General features: G+C 38.5%; 1 protein-coding gene across 1 annotated transcript in view; it reads right to left on the reverse strand.

Moving 5' to 3' along the window:
- DNAH11 (dynein axonemal heavy chain 11) overlaps window positions 1-18,970 on the reverse strand; it is a gene marked incomplete at both ends in the record, with an annotated part of 131,608 nt that overhangs the window by 2,247 nt on the left and 110,391 nt on the right. The window contains 6 exon segments of the mRNA XM_080364203.1: window positions 6,263-6,455; window positions 11,502-11,683; window positions 12,210-12,332; window positions 14,681-14,821; window positions 15,320-15,484; window positions 16,820-17,024. Of these exon segments, the coding sequence (XP_080220329.1) occupies window positions 6,263-6,455; window positions 11,502-11,683; window positions 12,210-12,332; window positions 14,681-14,821; window positions 15,320-15,484; window positions 16,820-17,024 (1,009 nt within the window).

Raw genomic sequence — 18,970 nt, forward strand, 5'->3', positions numbered from 1 at the left:
GCGCGGTGTGGAAATGGGATAGCAAATGCAAGTATAGGAGCAATTCTTAGCTTGTAACAGAGATTCCAGTCACTGATTCTACATAACCTGTTGCCCGTTAAAACACCCAGGAGCTGAAATGGAAAGGAAAACATGCTACTCCACTACATGTCTCCAAGTGTAGGAGTTTTGCTCAGGGTTTTGTACTGCTGCTTTGGCCTTAGTGAGATAGACAGCAGTGACTATTTTTACAGCAGAGATACTTAAGGTCTCAACCAGCTCCATATTGAATAGGCAGGCCCTACCACTGTCAGAATATTAACAATAAAACTTGAGACTTTGGAACAGGTCAAGAATTAAGTAGGTAGACTTGGTGAGATGTACTCTTGCAGGGCTGCCCTGCTACTGATGACAGGACAGAATAAAAGCTGTAACAATCATGTTTGTTTTCTAGGCTTCCCCTAGGCTCTGTAAGGACTTCACTGGATTCAAAGAGTTTCTCTGAAATTATTGTCACAGAGTTGTCTGGGATTTAGCACAGACTCGCAAGTTGTGTTTTGCTGAAAAATATTTCTGGCCCTAAGTGGTACTTTTCACAGGAGCTATTTCTTCCTAATGCAGGGTCCACTCCACAAAATCACAATAAAATTTAACGGCTTTTGGCATTTAGAACAGTCGACAACAAGCTGCTGCTCACAATAACACCAGTAAGTACTTATTTCTGAAGTCATTTTGGTTCTGCAACCAGCCATTTTCCTGTGCCTGAACCTGCACCGCTAACCTCACCCACAATAAGCTATGTCTTAAGACACCACTTTGAAGTAGTGCCGAGGCTTTGAAAAAAGCCCTATTATTCACCTTGAGAGGAAGATCAATTCTGTCAGACACTCTGTACTTACCAGTCTCTCTGCTGGCACTTAAAATGGGTTTTACTGTTTTCCTGGGAGTCATGTGTGCAGTGGGAGGTTGCAGGTTATGGGGGTTCATAGCAGGAACTCGCTGCCCTTCTGTCCTTACGACAGATCCCAGGTCAGGTTTGGCAAAGCTGACATATAGAGAATTATTCTAACACACTTTGTGGAATGAATTTATAGCTAAAAGAACTCATCAGCAATGTGAGTAGGTAGAAGAGAAGGTAATCTCTCCAATGAACACAAAGCACCAGTGCTTATGAAAGGTGTTTCCAGCCTGTTTGCATTCATTTGGCTACCAGTCAATGAATTATTTTCTGGTTTTGTTGGTAATTTGGGGCTCTAACGTTTTCCAATTACAGCAATAAGCTTTGAAAGAGACCTCTCCGTTTAAAATACCAGCAGATCCATGGTTGGAGTTGGGTCCCTAAACTTTCCAAAGGCCATACAAATAGCAGTGATTCTGCTCAGGTTTCACTACCTATACTTATTTTACAATTATTTGAATGAAAGTTCAGGCTTGTGAAGGTTAATGCACTGCCTAAACTGGAAGCAGTAATTCTTTACTTATCCATAGGCTAGAGGCAGAGTCGGAGCCAGCAGGATGAGCTTCCCACCATGCCCCTGCGACCTCAGCTGTCATTTGGAGAAATCAGCCTCCGCCGAGGTCGGGAGTACAGTGGTGTTTAGCCTTTCCATCTCCATGGCAACTTACTCTTGGGCATCTTCTTCTGAGCAGTTACTTCCAATTGCCGTTGTCTGAGTGTGGCTCTTTGACATATGAAAACTCACTTGTTAGGGATGGAGGAGACGCCAACAAGCTCATCTCCCTCATGATGGAAAGAGAGGGTTCAGCTGCATCGCCAAGGGGGGAAAGCACTTTGCCCGAATTAGCCAGGCTCTGCAAGTGGCCTGCTCACACCCAACATGCTAATTTTATTTTTTTTTTTCCCCCAGATACGCTTTTTACCTTTGGACAATGGAAAATAACAAGTCTGGAAATGGCACTTGAAAAATCTCTTGGCTGTTTTTAGCAAATTGTTTACAATCCATTCTCTAAAGTGACTAGTTCAGCAGCTTAGGAGAAGCAGCCGGTTGATTTTTCTTTTCCATATATGTATACAAACACACACACATACATCTATGTTTACATATACATTTTATATCAATGTATGTATATGAAAATAGATTAAAGTAGTTTCCATGCACAGCTTTTTAGAACTAAAGTTAAAGTAACATTTTCTTTTCATATCCTCAAAAATTCTAACATTCATTTCTGAATGCAACTTTGGAAATCTTGCACCTTGGAATCATGGATGCTCCATGTACACTTCTGCCCACGACCAAAACTCAAGAATTAAATTTGAATAATTCAGTATGTATCAGCAGGTGATAATCTGGCAAAACTACAGAAACAGATGTGTGAGAGGGTGGTGGAAAATGAGAAGGTTTTACAAACTGGTTTCCTTATTTTGGAAAAAGGAAAATACAAGGAAATTTATAACATTTCCATTCTATTATTTAGCTGGAGAAGAAAACATGTAAACAGTAAATGTGTCTTTTGAGGACAGTGCCATTCTGAACTGCTGTAATTGATGAGTCCATCAGTTACGTTGGTTTAAAAGCAGTTCCATCAAAGATACTTCCCTATGCCCACCCAGATCTTTCTAAATGGCAGCACCTTGAAAGAGAATAGTTTTATTAGGAAGATGGAAACCTAAATGTGTTATCCCTTCATGTCAATAAGCTGGCTATACAAGCAGTGTTACAAAACAATCAAGTTGCCACGCAAGGGTGCTTGCAAAAGAATTTAAATAAGCGATATGGCAAGTCACAGACCCTTGCAGGCAAACTCTGCTCATGATGAATCACTGTACAAGTTGGAGAATTTATTCCTCCACACCCAGACAAAACCTTGCTGCAGGTGGGGCCACATCGATGAGAAAGCTTGTGGTCTTCCTCACAAGGCTCCAGTTCTGAAAGACGGCTTTCTCTTAGGTTGAACATTCTATATATGTGTCTAAGAGCTTTAGGTATATATGAAAGTTCTTACCTTAGGTGGGCTGATGAATTATTGCAGATGTACACAGCAGAGCCTGCTGTCCCTGGCATTGGTGATGCGGCCACTGTACATGATCTCACCAAAGAGGGAATGCAGGTCTTCCCGTGGGACCTACCCAGGGGCACAGAATGCATTGCTGAAAAAAAAAACAAGTAGCTTTCTAAAGGACAGACCAAGCTGCACAGAATAAACAATGTTAAGAGAAACAAATTCAAATACTTCCTTTCAGAAATATCCATGGTTATATATACATTTTTGCCTTGCTGGGCTTTGTTTGTTTAGAAAATAACTACATAGAAACACAGATTTCTTTTATTTCAGTCCAGTGAGAGGTATCTATAAATACCTGAGCAAAAATATCAAGTTTGTGACTAAAATTCAGTAACAGTGTAAAGTGTATCATCTGAGCCTTATGTCATGTTTTCTACCTTATCCTTTATAAAAAGCTTTTAAGTGAAAAGTACATTTTCAAAACACTGCATGATATAAGAGAACATAACTCATTAACAAGTGCATGTATTTTCCCATACAGATCTTTAAAAACATAATCCTCGTGAGTGACAGGAAGGTAACCTACTGTGCCTTTCTTGGGGAAGAAATAAAAAACTTGTATCTGATTGCAGTCTTTTATATCTCCTCACTAGGAAACACTCAGTAACTGAAATTCTACATTATTTGAATCTGGGATGTATTCAAGAACTTTAGTAAAAATTGAATTAATATTAATCCCATTACTACCACATAATGTAAGCATTATGTATATTGTAGAACTCCAGTCATAATGCCTCTGTTATAGCATGTGATTAATAGTGGTAACACATTTATTCAAGGAACTACTGTCTTTCTGTTTTATTTGACTTCACAGAGTTTGAAGCTTCTTTTTGCCACCCTTTGGTTTGCAAAATATGCCAGTTTGTGATGAAGCCTTTCCAGACAGGAACCTTTACGCCCTTGGGGGAAGTATTTGCTTCCCAACAGTTCAAGTAAAAACTTAATTATAGGCTTTAAATATTGCATGATGTGACAGAACAAGTAAAATAGCTGCAGCTATTCCAGCTTGTTTGCTACAAGTTTATTTCAATTTGAATATGTGAAACTCTAATCCGTCATTCTTTTAAGGTGTTTAGGAGGGAATGAAAAAAGAAGAAAAAATAAGGCCACTGGAATATAATAAGCAATGTTGCATGCTGGTGACAAGCAGCCTGAATAGAGAATCCCTGTGAAAAATGCCAACAACTTGGATTTAGAATGAAACATTATTGCAGTTAGAATAAAACTGTTTTTCTCTTTGTTGGCAACAGAAACACATGTAATGCTTTTCTAATTTCATAGATATTTATATCAAGAAATGGCTCTTTCCTTTATCTTTTAGAAGAGTATATCAATATTCTAACTCAGTACAAGCTCATTCAGCTGCACACTTCTGGGAACATTGATTACACTGGGATAATCAAAGCTTGTGATATAAAAGGGTCATTTTTGCTAGTGTGAAAAAAATGAGAGGTTTGCATTAGCAATATCTTGGGCTGTCAGGTTTGCATAATTGCTATTGTACTCTATAGAAAACTGGTCTGTTTTGCCCCAAAAAAACACTGAGGCATCGCTCAGTGGGTGGATATGGGGACTCCACATCCCCCTCACAACATCGAATGACAACTGCAGGAACACGCATTCGGGGATCAGAAGGTGCTGGGGAAGAGCGGGACAATGAGGCAGGATCAGCATCCTGCACTTCACCTGAGGAGACCTTAACTATCAAAGGAGAGCGTGATGCAGTTTGCCTTACCAACAGGGAAATGGGGTAATTCAAATTGAGATGGAAGAAGATTAAATATTCACAGGGAAGCACCATAAACTGGTACAAGCAATGGTGGATTTAGGGCAATTTCCACTAGCTGATGGGCTAGCTCAGGTTTCTCAGTTTATGCTTTCTGGTTGATCTCTAATTGTTTTAAACAAAGTTGTCCCCAAAGGATACTTGGGAGATTTTGTACGTATACACAGTCATATATGTTTATATATACACACAAAGTCACATTTCAAAAAACTATTGTCTCTTTTCTCTCTCCAATATCTACATTAAAAATGCTTATAAAGCCATGGGGTAATGAATCACTAACCAATACAACAAGAAGGGCCAATAAACAATATTACCAAGAAGAGAGAAGAAATAATTTGTGCTGTTACAGACCTTTCTAGTCTTCCCTGCCATCAGAATCCTCCCTCTCATTAATTAGCAAAATTAATTATCCAGCTTATGAATTGTGGTTTGAATAGAACAGAGCTTAAAGCAGCAAGATTTATTAGCAAAGAAAACTAAGGGTTGGAATAAGCTGATTTTATAGACTTGTTTTCTAAATGGGAAGCATTATTAAATCATCACTATAAAATTAAGTAATTATTTCACTGTGACACCAAGTATCACAGAAAGGAAAAGCAGTTTCATGTCCTATTAGCTAAATAAAGGTCAGTAGGGGAAAAAAGAAAAAAGGAAAATTAATTTCTAAGAGTAAATACAAGTTGGGAGATATGGAGAAAATAATATCATCTAGGGGTGATATTTCCCTCTCTTTTTTTCTTTATAAATATCTCTTAAGTTTCTTTAAATTACTAAAATGGGAGGACCAATCCAGTACTATCCTATATTATTCAGTAATTAATACTTATTGTTTTTATTTAGGTATTTCATATACAGAACTTACACACATGACCTCAACTATGTATTTAAACTATACAACTGTGAAATATGCAGTAGCTCAGAAATAAAATCACTCATCTACCCTTAACTTTGACTCAAGGGGAACATTACTGAGAAAGTCACAACAAGGTGGCATCCTTAATACATAATAATGACACATGCAGGAAATGCACCATTATTTATATATGTGACGTGCTGTAAATTGCTTCCATCATCATAACTAATTGTAGTGATTATTAATGCAGTGTTATGAACTGTCAGAATTGCTGTATGTAATTACATTTATGCAAATGCTTCATTACCTGCCTAATGAATTTGGCATATATGCACATGTAAACCACTGTTTTTGTTAACATAATGAAGGGCATTTTTTTCCCCCTTAGCTACTGATGTGGAACTGGTTTGACCTATATTACAAAGTTCAAGCATCCACTGCCAGAACCCCTCCCCCCACACTTTTGATCTGGTTTATTTTGATAGCGGCAGCATCATGTAATACCATCTACTTAAATAACAGCTACAGAGAAGAATTGTTTCCCCCTTATTCAGTGTAAACAGCTGATAGAATCAAAACGACCTTGGTGTGTGTGGTTACCTACCCACTACTTTTACCTTTGTACTGCTCTCTAAATAGTTGCAGAGCACACAGATACAGATGGTGAGATCTCCAGCACTGAACCAAGACCTTCCGTTCCAGCCCTGAGGGTCAAACTTCAGTTTCCTAGCAGCGCAAGTGTGAAAATAACACAGAGACAAAAAGGACGCTTCTAAATTCCCCTTCTCTGGTACACAGTTCAAGGGGGTCCTGTCAAAGAAAAAAGGAACACATTTACCCATTTTACAGGCAGCAGTGTTATCGATAGCTGTGCCTGCCTCAGCTGCCGAAAGGGAGCACTCGCAAGCCTGGAGCTTGAAGGAGAGGGAGAAACAGATTTCTCAGTGAAGAGTGACTATTAGGCAGTGTTTGTTGCAGTAATTCCCAGAAGCAAAAGTGTTGATGGCTAGCTTTTTATTTTCAAATGTCCCTTAAGAAAGAGAATTCTTGTGCTACTGAAAGCAATAAAAATAGAGACTTCTCTAGAAATATTACTCAAATAACTCATACGGTTTCTCAGTATAAATCATCTTTATCCCAACTACTTTATCCCATCTACTTTATCCCAAGTAGAAAACTTGCCAGTTTAACATTTATTAAAAAGCATAATATACCTCCAAATTTTAGACTGTTTCCCAAAGAGTCATGTTTGAAAGTGAAATTTAATCCTTTTTCTTTTGCCTCTATTGTTTATAGTGTTAGCAAAGAACCTCAGCAAAATGAGACTCTCTGCAGGGCTCCAGCTGGTTTTTAAGTTACTAAGACAAACTATTTGCCATTTTCCTATAAAACCTGGAGAAATTAATTCTTGGTTCTCTTGCCAGTTTTCTATATCCTATATTTTAGCTTAAGAAGTAATTCAATATAACAAAAATCACTTTAGATACCCATAAAAACATGAGTGTGCGGAAGGAACTTCAGAAGGATGAATTCTTGGCTGTCAAAAGGAAATAGATTATCCTGAACTGAACAACAGGTAGCAAAGTCTGAGCAAAGGTGAAGGATTTCACATCTGACAAAAAACCCTCCGTAAGAGAGAATCCTGAATTTAAGGATGAAAACTACAATGCAAGCTTCTCTCTTGAAGGAAACCACAAAACATGAAAATCCACCTGGATTATGCATAGTTTGATTTTCTTATTATGATACTTTTTATTTTTTTTTTCCAAAAAACCTAAAATACCTTAACCAGAAAGGTATTAAAGACAGTGTCTGCTGAAAAGTTTGTAGTAATCTGCAAACACTCATAGCTCAAACTACTGGGAGAGTAAAGAGTTTTCTAAAGTATCCAGCTTAGAAATTAACTAATTAAAATACATGCATATATATATTTCTTGCACTGAACACAACATGTGTGAATTGCCTTTATTAAAAACTTTGTCTAGCTTTTTCAATTTTCCATTAAAAATATTATAGTGAGTTATTAGGATGAAAAAAAAATGCTGCATGAATAGTTGCCTGTTTAGTTACAAAACCAGGGCCATTCTCTCCTTCTCATAAGAATCTTTCCAAATCACCTGGATCACATGGATCTGTTATATTCATAGCCAACGTAGCTTTGACGTGTCTCTTTTAGTGCCAGGATTTTTTTTTTTTCTTAGACATCAACATACAGGGTTTTTAGTCCAAAACCCAGATGACTGAAGCTTGAGAAGCGTTGAGTACATTCAAATCCCACTAGCTCTAGCTAGTTTAGCACTGTTTGGGATTTGGTACAACACCTTTATGTATTCTCCTTTTGGACTTACCCCAATCCTTACATATCAAAAATCTTTGCAGCAAAACTGTCACCTCACTTCTCCCTCACAAGCCAGGCATAATGGGCTGGAAAATGGAGCAGGTCAGTAATATTAGAAGCCTCTCAGATGTTCCCTGTTTATCCCTGTGCTGTCGGATGCACATCGCTGCTGATCTGGGGCCTGTGACATTTCCCATTTTCTTGTCCTGTCCCCAAAGCAACTGAGAACCCTGAAATTCCCATGAAAATGAGCTCTGCTCTTTTCTTCACAACAACTTTTCTATACTCATTAGCAGAAAAGCAGAGTTATTCTCAGACTAGTGTGACTGCCTTACTTGTGAGAAATCTGGTTAAAGAATTCTCCCAGCTTCACTGTCAATGAAGGGGTCAGTCTGTGCGTGTTTCTGCAGTGGTGATGCACATCGATGCCTCTCACTAATCCCATAGTGAATTCATTTCAGCCAGCAGACAACACTGAGTTTAGCCAATCTCTTCATTTGTCACAGACAACCTGGTTGACAGCCAAACATTGCTGGTGTTAAAAACCAGAAGAGGAGGGAATCGCCCCATCCTCCTGGCCCTAATATCAAAGCCTGGAACATGCATTTCTTGTTTAGCTTCAGGGCAAAGGGATCCTTACAAATATCCATTGGCTATTTAGCATAAAACAGTGGGAGGGAAGCACCTTCTTTCAATAGCCTTAACAATTGCAGTGCTCCTGTCACCTCCATCATTGTGTTGGGAACCGCAGCTCGCCAGGGTGTTGCACAGATCTTTTTGTCTGCTGCTGAGTGGGCTCTGGGTCCATAAAACACCGGCCAAAGCTGCGGCTGCTATCTCAGAAGAGCAGCACTCCAGAGCTAATTACACAGCTTCCCAAGGGGGAGTCAGACCCATTTTATTAAAGTCTCTATTGCGGCCCATTAAACGGAAAAGGAGCTCTTAATTACACAGGGCAAGTGTATGCCCTGAGGGCAGTCCCACCTACCCACCAGAGGCTTTCTGTTTTTTCTGCAGTTCCTCCTCGGAGGGTGAGGATAGCATTCAGAAGAACATGGCATACACTTAATTAAGATGATGTGTATCCTGTTACAATCAAAAGCAAAAAGGAACAAGATTATTAGCAGTTTAAAACTTTCGCTGTAATCTGCCACATATTTTGTTTTTATTCTTGGAATATCCCTTCAGCTGAGGAGACAGCCCCCACCAGGGAGGCTGCTTGACACTCACTTGGAGAAGAACCCAGTGGCCATGTCTGGCAGCCTTCTCGAGTGCCTCCTCTGCAACCATCTCCTGCCCTCATTCTGAAGAGATGTTATGAAATCCTCCAGAACCTATAGTGAACTCAAGTTTTTTGCCTGTAGAAGAAATAATTGGGGAAGGGTGAGTGACAGGGAGGGAGGAGGAGATAGGAAAATTAGCAGAGCAGAAGGGAAAAAGAATGATAATGCCCCCATTAATTTCACTATCACTTGTGCAATGCATATTACTTCTTCTGAAGCACTTCACTAAACCCTTACAATTTCAACAAGCAAAACTGCGAGCTCTCAACAGTGGCCTTATTGCTGGTATTAGAAAAAGCTGCAGAAATCTGTTCCCTTGGTTTTAAGATAATGAACCTTTTGACATTTTGATAGATGCTCGGCATTGTTACTGAGCTTTAGAAACTCTTACAGGGGGTACAGAGCAATTCCCTTATGAAAAAGGGAGCAACATGTGGTAGATATCACATCAGTTTTTAAACTGATTGGTTCAGTGGGTAAATGCACAAGCCTCTCACCTTGTGAGGCCTGAGTTTAAATTGAGCACAGTGAGGTCACAGCTGTATTAACCTGGTATTCTCACTATTGTCTGTGGGGAATAGTAATCTTGAGTATAAAGCCACAGAGCCCTATACAATTGAATATAGTTTGTATAATGACCATTATTTAGTCACAGGGGGGCACAAGATTACATGAGCATGGAGAAAATTGCCCTCTGGCCCTCATCTAGTCAAAAGGTAGAAAACAGTACAAAGGAAACCTGCATTATGCCAAGCAGAGGAATGCTCAGTCTAAAAATTTCTTCATACTGTAGTGCTTATGGCCTTAACTTTTCATCCACGCCATTTACCATGAACATGGTGGGGGTAGAAGAAACTTTAGAATTTGAATCTTCTGCTGAAAATAAACCATGCCAAACTTTCCCACAGTAATGTGTACTTCATTGTAGTGACAGATGATTCCAGAAGGCTTTGTTCTGCATAGTTAAAATACACCCCTACATGTATGTGTATACGGGCACGTAGACACAAGCGCATAGCTGTATATTGATTTATCTAAATTTCGAGCCCTGCATGCTCCATTTCACTTCCGAGGTCAATTTTTCTTTCTTCAGTGGGAGGACAGTTGAGTGATCCTTGCACCAGAAGCAAATAAGAGGATTACTTAGTGTCTCAATATCTTCAAATGGCTCTACTCCTGGAGACGGAATGAAAAACACAGGAGTGGCTGAACTGCTCTCTTAATGTGATTTTGCTAAGCCTATCCTTGTTCTTTCCATGTATTTTGAGCCAAGCTTTCCCTCCACAAAATTCGTATACATACAGAAAATGTGCACCAAAAATGTTCCCCTGAAACGGGCTTCAAGCCTGCACCATTCTCAGATTTGAGCAGCTGACAGCAACAGTCTAACAGCCATTTCATTAAAGAAAATGTCAGGGAAGTGTACTGAAGGTGAGAAGGGGAGGCAGGTGGCAAAGTAAGACAGAAGATGATCAATCCTATTCCTGTGTGGGATAGCAACCATATGACAGAAAACATCAACTTATGAATGAAAAGGACCTCTTCAATAACTGAGTCCAAGAAGCTATCCATATGCAATAGCAATGCTGTCACATAAAGCCAGGGTAGCTGGACAGAATAAACACTCAGGACAGAAAAACTGCTTTCTCAGAAGGCATGTGAATGAGTAAAAGCCATGATGCTGGGATGTAGAGGATCAGGTCTATGAGAACATCACTTGGGATCAAAAGATTAAAACAGTACAACTGGAAAACATCTGAAAGAAGATGGGTAAGTATCCACAACTGAATCTTCCTTGGTATCACCAAATTTAGAGACCGAAGACCTGAAAAATTGCAATCTTGCGGGGTTAGCTACCAGCTCTAGTACCATAATGAGAACTAACATTAAGAAATACACTTTTAGCTATTAATAGCATAGTTTACTATGTTTCCCTTTATTAATGAGCGCATTTCTCAGCGTACCTATATGCAGCTGAAAAGAAATCACTAGAATAGCTCTCTAGATATGCCATCACTCGTGTCTCACCACACTACCGCCTTATGAGCTCTTCACAAGCAGAACAGGCTGGGAAGAACCACAGTCATTTATTTAAAATTCTGGTTGACCACCCAGTTTTATAAGTTATTTGCTTCTCTCCTAAAATCTGAGTTTTCTCTGTGCTGACACATACAAGCCACCCTAACACACAATTGCCTTGAGACATACCCTCAGAGTTCATGCCTCAGATCGTACATCATTCTGTCCAGGCGTAGCACCCTCAGTATGATTAGTTTCTGAAGAGAGTTTTTGTTTGTCCATTCCTGGGAGAGCTTTTCTTTTTCTGGACATTCTGAGTTCACCCACCTCTTCCATTTTTTGATGGATCTTTCAATATCTTTGTCTAACCCCTTGAACACATCCATCACTGACATAGCCTGTAAACATGCCAAAGACATAAATGCAGATGATGTACCTTCTGCATGAAGAATGAAGTATGAAGAGTTACTTTTGGAGCATGTAAAAATATGGTTTAACCAATTACAAGGGACTCAGGATTTACCTCAAAATACTAGATTACATGTATACACATGCACACACACATAATATTACTGATAAGAGTTTACTTTGGTCAGTATTGCCATACTGTCTGCTTACTGTTAAACATCATGACATCTCAAACTGGAAACCTTGTATGGGACATTCACTTTATATAGTAAGGAGTGGTATGAAGGTGAAAATTGTGTTTTTAGGCAAAAAACAATTTCTTCACAAAGCACAGTACATGATGTCTAAGGAAAAATACATTCAAAAAACAAAACAACTCCTCTTTGAAAGAATGACCAGTTCTGCTACAAAATAGAGTGTAATGCATGACTTTATCTGAAATTGTCTAGTTGTAGCATGCCTCCAGAAATAACATCAGAAAAGATTTAGAACTGAAAAGCAATTTTCCCAACCTACCTTAATGGCACTCCATGACTGCATAGTCAAGAAGTCAACAGGAGTCTTGTAAGCGTGTTCAACTCCGAATTGAAAAACGAAATCCAATTCAAGGAGCTCTATCTCTTTACTTCTTAGACGAATCTTGACAGCATACAAAATTGAAAAAGGTCAGACTTCCTTCAGAGCCACTTCTGCCTTAAAGTATTCACCGCTCACAGTATTACTGAGTAGGGAGCTTGAAGCAACAAGAATTCTTACAGCTGCATTTTTTGAAACTTTGATATAGTATTTTACATCTCATTTTAATGATATTTTAAAATATTTATTTGAAATCTATTGCAAATGGAATGATATTATTATATACTAGTCACTAAAGGCTGTGACAATTTTATTTAAAACCATTCCCTTCCCCAAAATGAAATTTCCTTTACCTGTAAAAAACACCATGAAAAATAAACATTACCTCTCAGTCAAAACTTTTTGCAGAAAATATAACTGCATTTATCTATTTACATATAGATAGGTAATTTATATATAATAAAAGTATAGAATGTGTTTTTAAATATATATATGTTATATATAAAACATTTATGTACTGAAACACAAATTCACACAAATTTTAAGATGAGCTAACCAACAATAGCAGTTATTTTTCCTTAGCCTGTGGAAACATAAACATCATACATAAAAATGTAAGTCTTGCACACTGAAATTAACCTTAGATAAACACATACAGTGGGAAGAAGAGACACTTTCACTATGATACCATATATTCTCTCTCATTTCTGATATAAATACATTTCTTCCTCTATTAAAAGCCCTCTCTCTTTCAATCTAAAAATGTATTTAATAAATCGAAAGTTTACCTTTTACTCCAGTTTCTGTCTATTGTGTAATTGTGATAGAGCTTATTTTTCAGCTGCCATACAGTTTTCTGTTCTTCATGATCCACCCCTGTACCACTGCTACAAAAAAAAAAAAGAGAATAGTTAAGGAACACAGTGCTAAAAGAAAAGCCAAGGTCATTTGGATAAATCCATCTGCACCATGGTGCAGAGAAATCATCACCAGTTTGTTTCCCCTATTTCCTCTCCCTTCTTTTCCAGACGTATCTGTTTGCTTTTAACTCCAACTTATGCATTGTGTCAATTGATTTTTTTTTTCCTATCCTCTCCTGAATCAGATTACTCAATTTAAAATATTTTACCTTTCTCTCAAATTCTTGGTTTCTAGTTTAATTCCTACTTCTGTTACTGACCAGCTCTGTGATACAACCTGAAGTAAGCTCTTCAGGGCAAAACCTGCCACCCAGTACAACTGAGCTCTGATTTTTTTCCCAGGCATACTGGTACTAAAGCTAACAGGAAAAGTAACAGCCTGAATGTGCTATGGATATGTATTATTTACTTTACATACCACATTATTTCAATGCTAATTATCCAACAACAAGGAGCTAAATCATGCTATTTATCCTCAGTGTAGCTTCACAAAGTCATTGCAGCATTTTAAAAGACAAGAATTACATTAAAATATCTTTGGAATTTCTGTAATTGATACTGAAGCAGCAGTCACACTGTGTGAGAAGCTGCATAGCCAAAAAGAAGCAAGATAAATTGTTTGCTCAGAGGCATCACCTTCCACTAAATAAACACAGAAAACCCAGTAAATATCGGTATCACCGATGTGAAAATTTTTCCTCACCTGAAAAGCTGTTTGGGCCAAGAAAATTAGCTTATCCTTTTCAAAAAGTCCTTGGCTTCTGAAAATAAAGGTTGAATATGTGACAGCTATTTTCAGGTTAGAGATATGACACTGAATATTGCCTGCATTTTCAGCCTGCTTAATTGCTTTGTGAAGGACTGCATTGAAGGCCTGAAAACAAGTACAATTATTTTTATTTATTTGAATTCTGATCTTTTGCTTTTCTACTCATAAGATAATTGGTTTCTGACTGTAGCCTTCTAAGAAGAGCTGCCCTAAGCAGTTTAAAATGCAAAGCACTTCTGCCAAGAGGCTTTTATGGAAACTTTCAGCAAACCAGGGGTGAGGGGATACAAACAGCAATATTCTTCTGCTTCCTTATTTAACTCAGCAGGCAGAACCTTGCACTAAGGCAAGCTGGTAATTTTGCAGTGGGTGATTTCCCTTCCTCATAGCATTAGATCACTTGGTAAATTTACCAGAGTGAATTGTTTATATAGAATCCCTCAAAATTTTTCCTACCTGACTCTGTGGGATGGCTGAACAAAAAGAAGGTAAAGCACAGTCATAAAACATCACCAGAATGTAGGCAGCTGACAAAGAGACCCGTGGGAATGCCCTGTGTTATGGACCAGCAGGAGATCACATCACGTTCTCCTTTCTCAGACACACAGCCCTACAAATGTAAACATCTGGTACAAGTGATAACTAACATATTGGGCATCACTGCTGGAGGCAGAGTTCTGTTCCTGGCACTTTGAAACCAAATCAGCAAGATAAATTCTTACCTTCAGTGAAAAGTGGTCGATGGGGTTGATGCTGTCCAGACTGTTAATAAAGAAGTAAAGAACAGATGCTCTTGTGGCTGTCGGTCTGTAATGGTCTCTTGTCATGTTAGTCTGAGCTTCATTTTCCTTGGCTTCAGCTATCTACAGGATGAAGGTTGTTTCACTTAATTTTTAAAGGGTCGTGATTATCCCACACAATTACCAAACCATTCCTACGTGTACAAAAAAAAGAGTATGGATGTACGCTAGAACTAAACCAACTTTATTTCAGACAGTAGAAAATATTTAAGGTAAGCAAGCTTCTTTTCTTAGGTAAACATTAGGGAACAACAGCTTTCTGCAGCAATATGCCTGTTCACTTGTGAAAATATGGCAATCGTATATGAATATATCTGTTCCCATTTCATGCTGATACATGTCTTTTCAGTACCAACTCAAGCATCTGAATCAAAATGGAAAAAAAATGGTGACAGCTACATACAGATACAGCTAAGTTGTGAATATGTGGGTGGACAGCACTTACTAGACAGACAGGAATTTGACTATTCCAAGCTCACAGAAATATCTTTCTAAAATTAATTAATAATACACATTTTACATGTGATGTTAAGCTGTTAAGAATAGTCCAACTGTTATTACCTTGTGCTGTATTTCTGCTGTAGTTGACTTTCTTGTTTTGAGTTTTTCTACAAGTTCACTGTCGTCTAAGAAACTGCCCTGGGCAGTTGACAAGCTGCTCAGCATGTCATCCTCCAGCTGCCCAAGCTCAGTCTTGAAACAGTTCTGCTGCTTGGCCAGGACTGACTAGCAGAGAGAATGAAAACACTGTATTTAAACAACTACTGGAAAAAATAGTCTTTTATAGCATTCATCAGCTATATTTTCTGTTTAATTACATCAATTAATTTAATTTAACTTCTGAAAAAGACAATTTACCTTCTGTCTCAGTACACCAGCGCTAAGGTTCTGGGCCACCCAAAACAAGAAGCTTAAGGTCACCACGGACCAGAACTTTCTCTTTCTCCTAGTCTCTTTCTCCCTCAGACTAGACAAAAAGATTGGGATCCTGTCAGAGATGGCAAGTGGTAACTTATGTGGCATCTGAGAAAACCAACAGTAGCACAAGGCTGGAGATCCCCACTTTGGCAGCAAGCAGTGTGGGAAAGCGTGGTCAGTCTGCTCTACTAGACTGACCTTCTGACAGGGAAAGAGCTTGACTAGTCTTATGTGGAGCGCTCTATCTAAGTCTGACCCTTGCACCAAAAATCCCTAGGTGGTACAGGTGTAAACATACAGCCCCATGTGGAGCAATGTGCAGATGCGGAAGAAAATAGCCAGCTGTTTTCAGATCATGTTCTCAAGTACATGACTTTCATTCTTCAAGGTGTAATTAAACTCTCTGACCTCATTTGCCCTTGCATGGAGCAGCAGGACCACAAAGAGGTGTAGCAAATCTTTGTGGATGAAGCTAGTAAATTACATGAGATAACTGGAAAAGACACACTAGAGAAATAGGAAGTATTCTTATTATTCATTTCACACCCCTAAGTATTTTTTCATGTTTTAGCTCATAGATCACAGACTGCTCAAAGTCCTTTCTATAATCCGCTATAAAAGCGTTTCTCTTCATAAGTTACTATATGCTGATATGACTGCAGCAGCCACAGAACTACATCTTTTCAGGAATAAACCATGATTTATTAACCAAATGCCTCAGGTCCTAACAGTGCCATCATATCCTCTTATAGACTGGCATGAAATTTTATTTACATTTATTGGTTCAAGATCACTGAAGCACAAAGCACTGCAGGAGGCTTAAATCCTGCACTGTAAATTAAATGCAATGCACAGAGCAAACCAAGCAGTAGAAAGAAGCGTGGGAATGAGATCACAATAAATTTAATTTATAGCAGAGCTTTAGGTCAAGCCCAGCCCTCTGGAAGCACAGATTTGAGCAAATAAGTAGAAGTACTTTCTACGCTTTTCAGAATCTGACCCTTAAAGTCCTTCTAATATATGGGTTACTAACATATATCCTTCTAATATATGGGTTACTCTGCAGCAGATTCAAACAAGCATATCAATGCTAACTTTAAAATCTCAGATGGAGCAATGGACAGATCAAAATATAGTCTTTACCTTACATTTTTCTAAGTCCGGCCTTTCAGCACTAACAACCTCAGCCAACAGCTGGTCTTCCAGCCCATCCCTGGTGACAGTGAAATTAATGACGGTGGTCTGAGACTGCAGCTCCGGCTTGTAGTGAGGGTTAGCCAGCTTAGTGTGAAGGATGAGACAGAAATTCTTGTTGAATTCACCTTCTTTGTCTTCAGTGTTGATATACCTGGGAAGGAATAAAATGTGCAAGAATGAGGATCTCACTGAATTTAAACCCCATAAATATATTAGAATGCAAAAGATGGGTACCGCATGATCTTGTAAGCACAGGAAATGGATACAAGCCAAACTTTAGGTGCCTGCAGACTAAGAAACAAAATAAGGTTGATTGAATATATCAAAATTATATGAAGAATACACAGGGCATAGTTTCATTTGCATATACAGCAGACAGAGTCTGTGACTTAGGGGTAAACATCTGTCTTTATTACTTACCACAAATTTAGGAAAGTTTTCAAACAATTGTTAATGACATAGCTGTTAGTTCTCAAAATAATTTCCTTAAATATAGCTCACTTTTCCATCTTTTTAAATAGCTTAGCAGTAAATCCTAGAAAACCTAAGCAGATGCATATACTTAAAACAAACTGATAGGGATGAGAGGACAGAGAAGGACTGGTGACAGAAATAACAAAAATAATTTTTAAGGCAACCTACTAAATGTTTTGCTCCAAATCAATTATTTGCTGGGTGAAAGAATGAGTTATAGCTAGGTTCACCTCTTACTCACTGAATAAGATCCCTTATTGGAGAGATGTCATTTTCTGACCCCTTGTATTCAAGGAGAGGTGCCAGTCTATTCCATACAGCAACACTACTACTGCTGAAGCACTGTTTTGGGGTTCAGCAGTGAGGTAACATAAAGTTCTCCTTCCTACTTCCATGGCACAGCACCAAAAAAAAAATGGAAAGACTGCTTGTAGACTACAGTGTGTGCTTTCTGTCTGGTCTGGTGTGAGCAGGTGCCACGACTTTGTGTCATCTGCTTGCACTGTGAACAGTATGCCTGTCTTCACCCATCACCTACCACACACAGGCACAAGTACAATGTTTTCAACACAGCAATAGCTTTGAATGTTCTCTGCCAAGAATGGAGATCCAAACATCAGTAACAAAATTCTGTTTAAAAAAAGTCAGTAGAATATTTATACAATGGAACATACGCAGACACAAACCCTTTTCTCAAAATTCAAATTGATTGACATTTCTTAAATCAATCTTCAAAGTGATTGCAGTGGTCTAGATACTAAATAATTGAAATGCAATTCATGAAAGTCACATCAGAACATGAATTAAAAAAATATTTTCTGTACAAATTTTAACACTGCTTTATTTCTAGGATATTATAGGGCATTGCCAGAGTCAAGGACACATATTTCAGCTCTTAACATCCTTGCCTGCTTCTGACATCCCCTCAGCCAGAAGACACAGGCTAAATGAAATCCTGTCCTGAAAGCACCTCTGCATTTCACCAAGGATCAGGAAGAAAAGACAGTCGCTTATTATCTACAGCAGTGAATTCCTAAAAATAACCACCTAGTATGTCCAGTGCTAGGAAAACTGTGACTCTACAAAACTCAGCATCGAGCATCTATGTTTTATACTACTGCCACGCAAACGACTGGAGATGAGCTTTGGGGGCTTATGCTTGTATAATAGTGAAATAACTTAGCCATACAGTCATGTCCTTCAGGCCATACAACCTTTCTCAGGTGGACGTGAATTCAACTTCCAGTTCTTCAACATGGATTTCAATTCTGATACTGTGGTCTCTCCACAGCCTTCAAAACTTGCTACAGCTGGAAGGAATAAAACAGCAGAGCTTGACAGTTTTGCTTTGCTTTCAGTACACACACACACAGAGACAAGAGGCAAGCAGAGATCTGACAGAAGACAACTTTTCCAGTTTGATTTGTCAGTGGAAAAAGCTTTGCTAAGGGAGTCACACTATATTTCAGAAGGTCTATGTGGCAACATAGTAAGCTTTGGAGTTCTGGGTTCAAGTACTTACTCTATGGGTTCTCAATTCACAGGAGCAATAAATTATCCATTTTGGTGATTATCATCTATGAAAGGCAAAAACTACATAATGACTCAGTGCGTTTTATTACT

The sequence above is a fragment of the Nesoenas mayeri genome (assembly GCF_963082525.1).
Source record: "Nesoenas mayeri genome assembly, chromosome: 2".
Classification (NCBI taxonomy): domain Eukaryota; kingdom Metazoa; phylum Chordata; class Aves; order Columbiformes; family Columbidae; genus Nesoenas; species Nesoenas mayeri.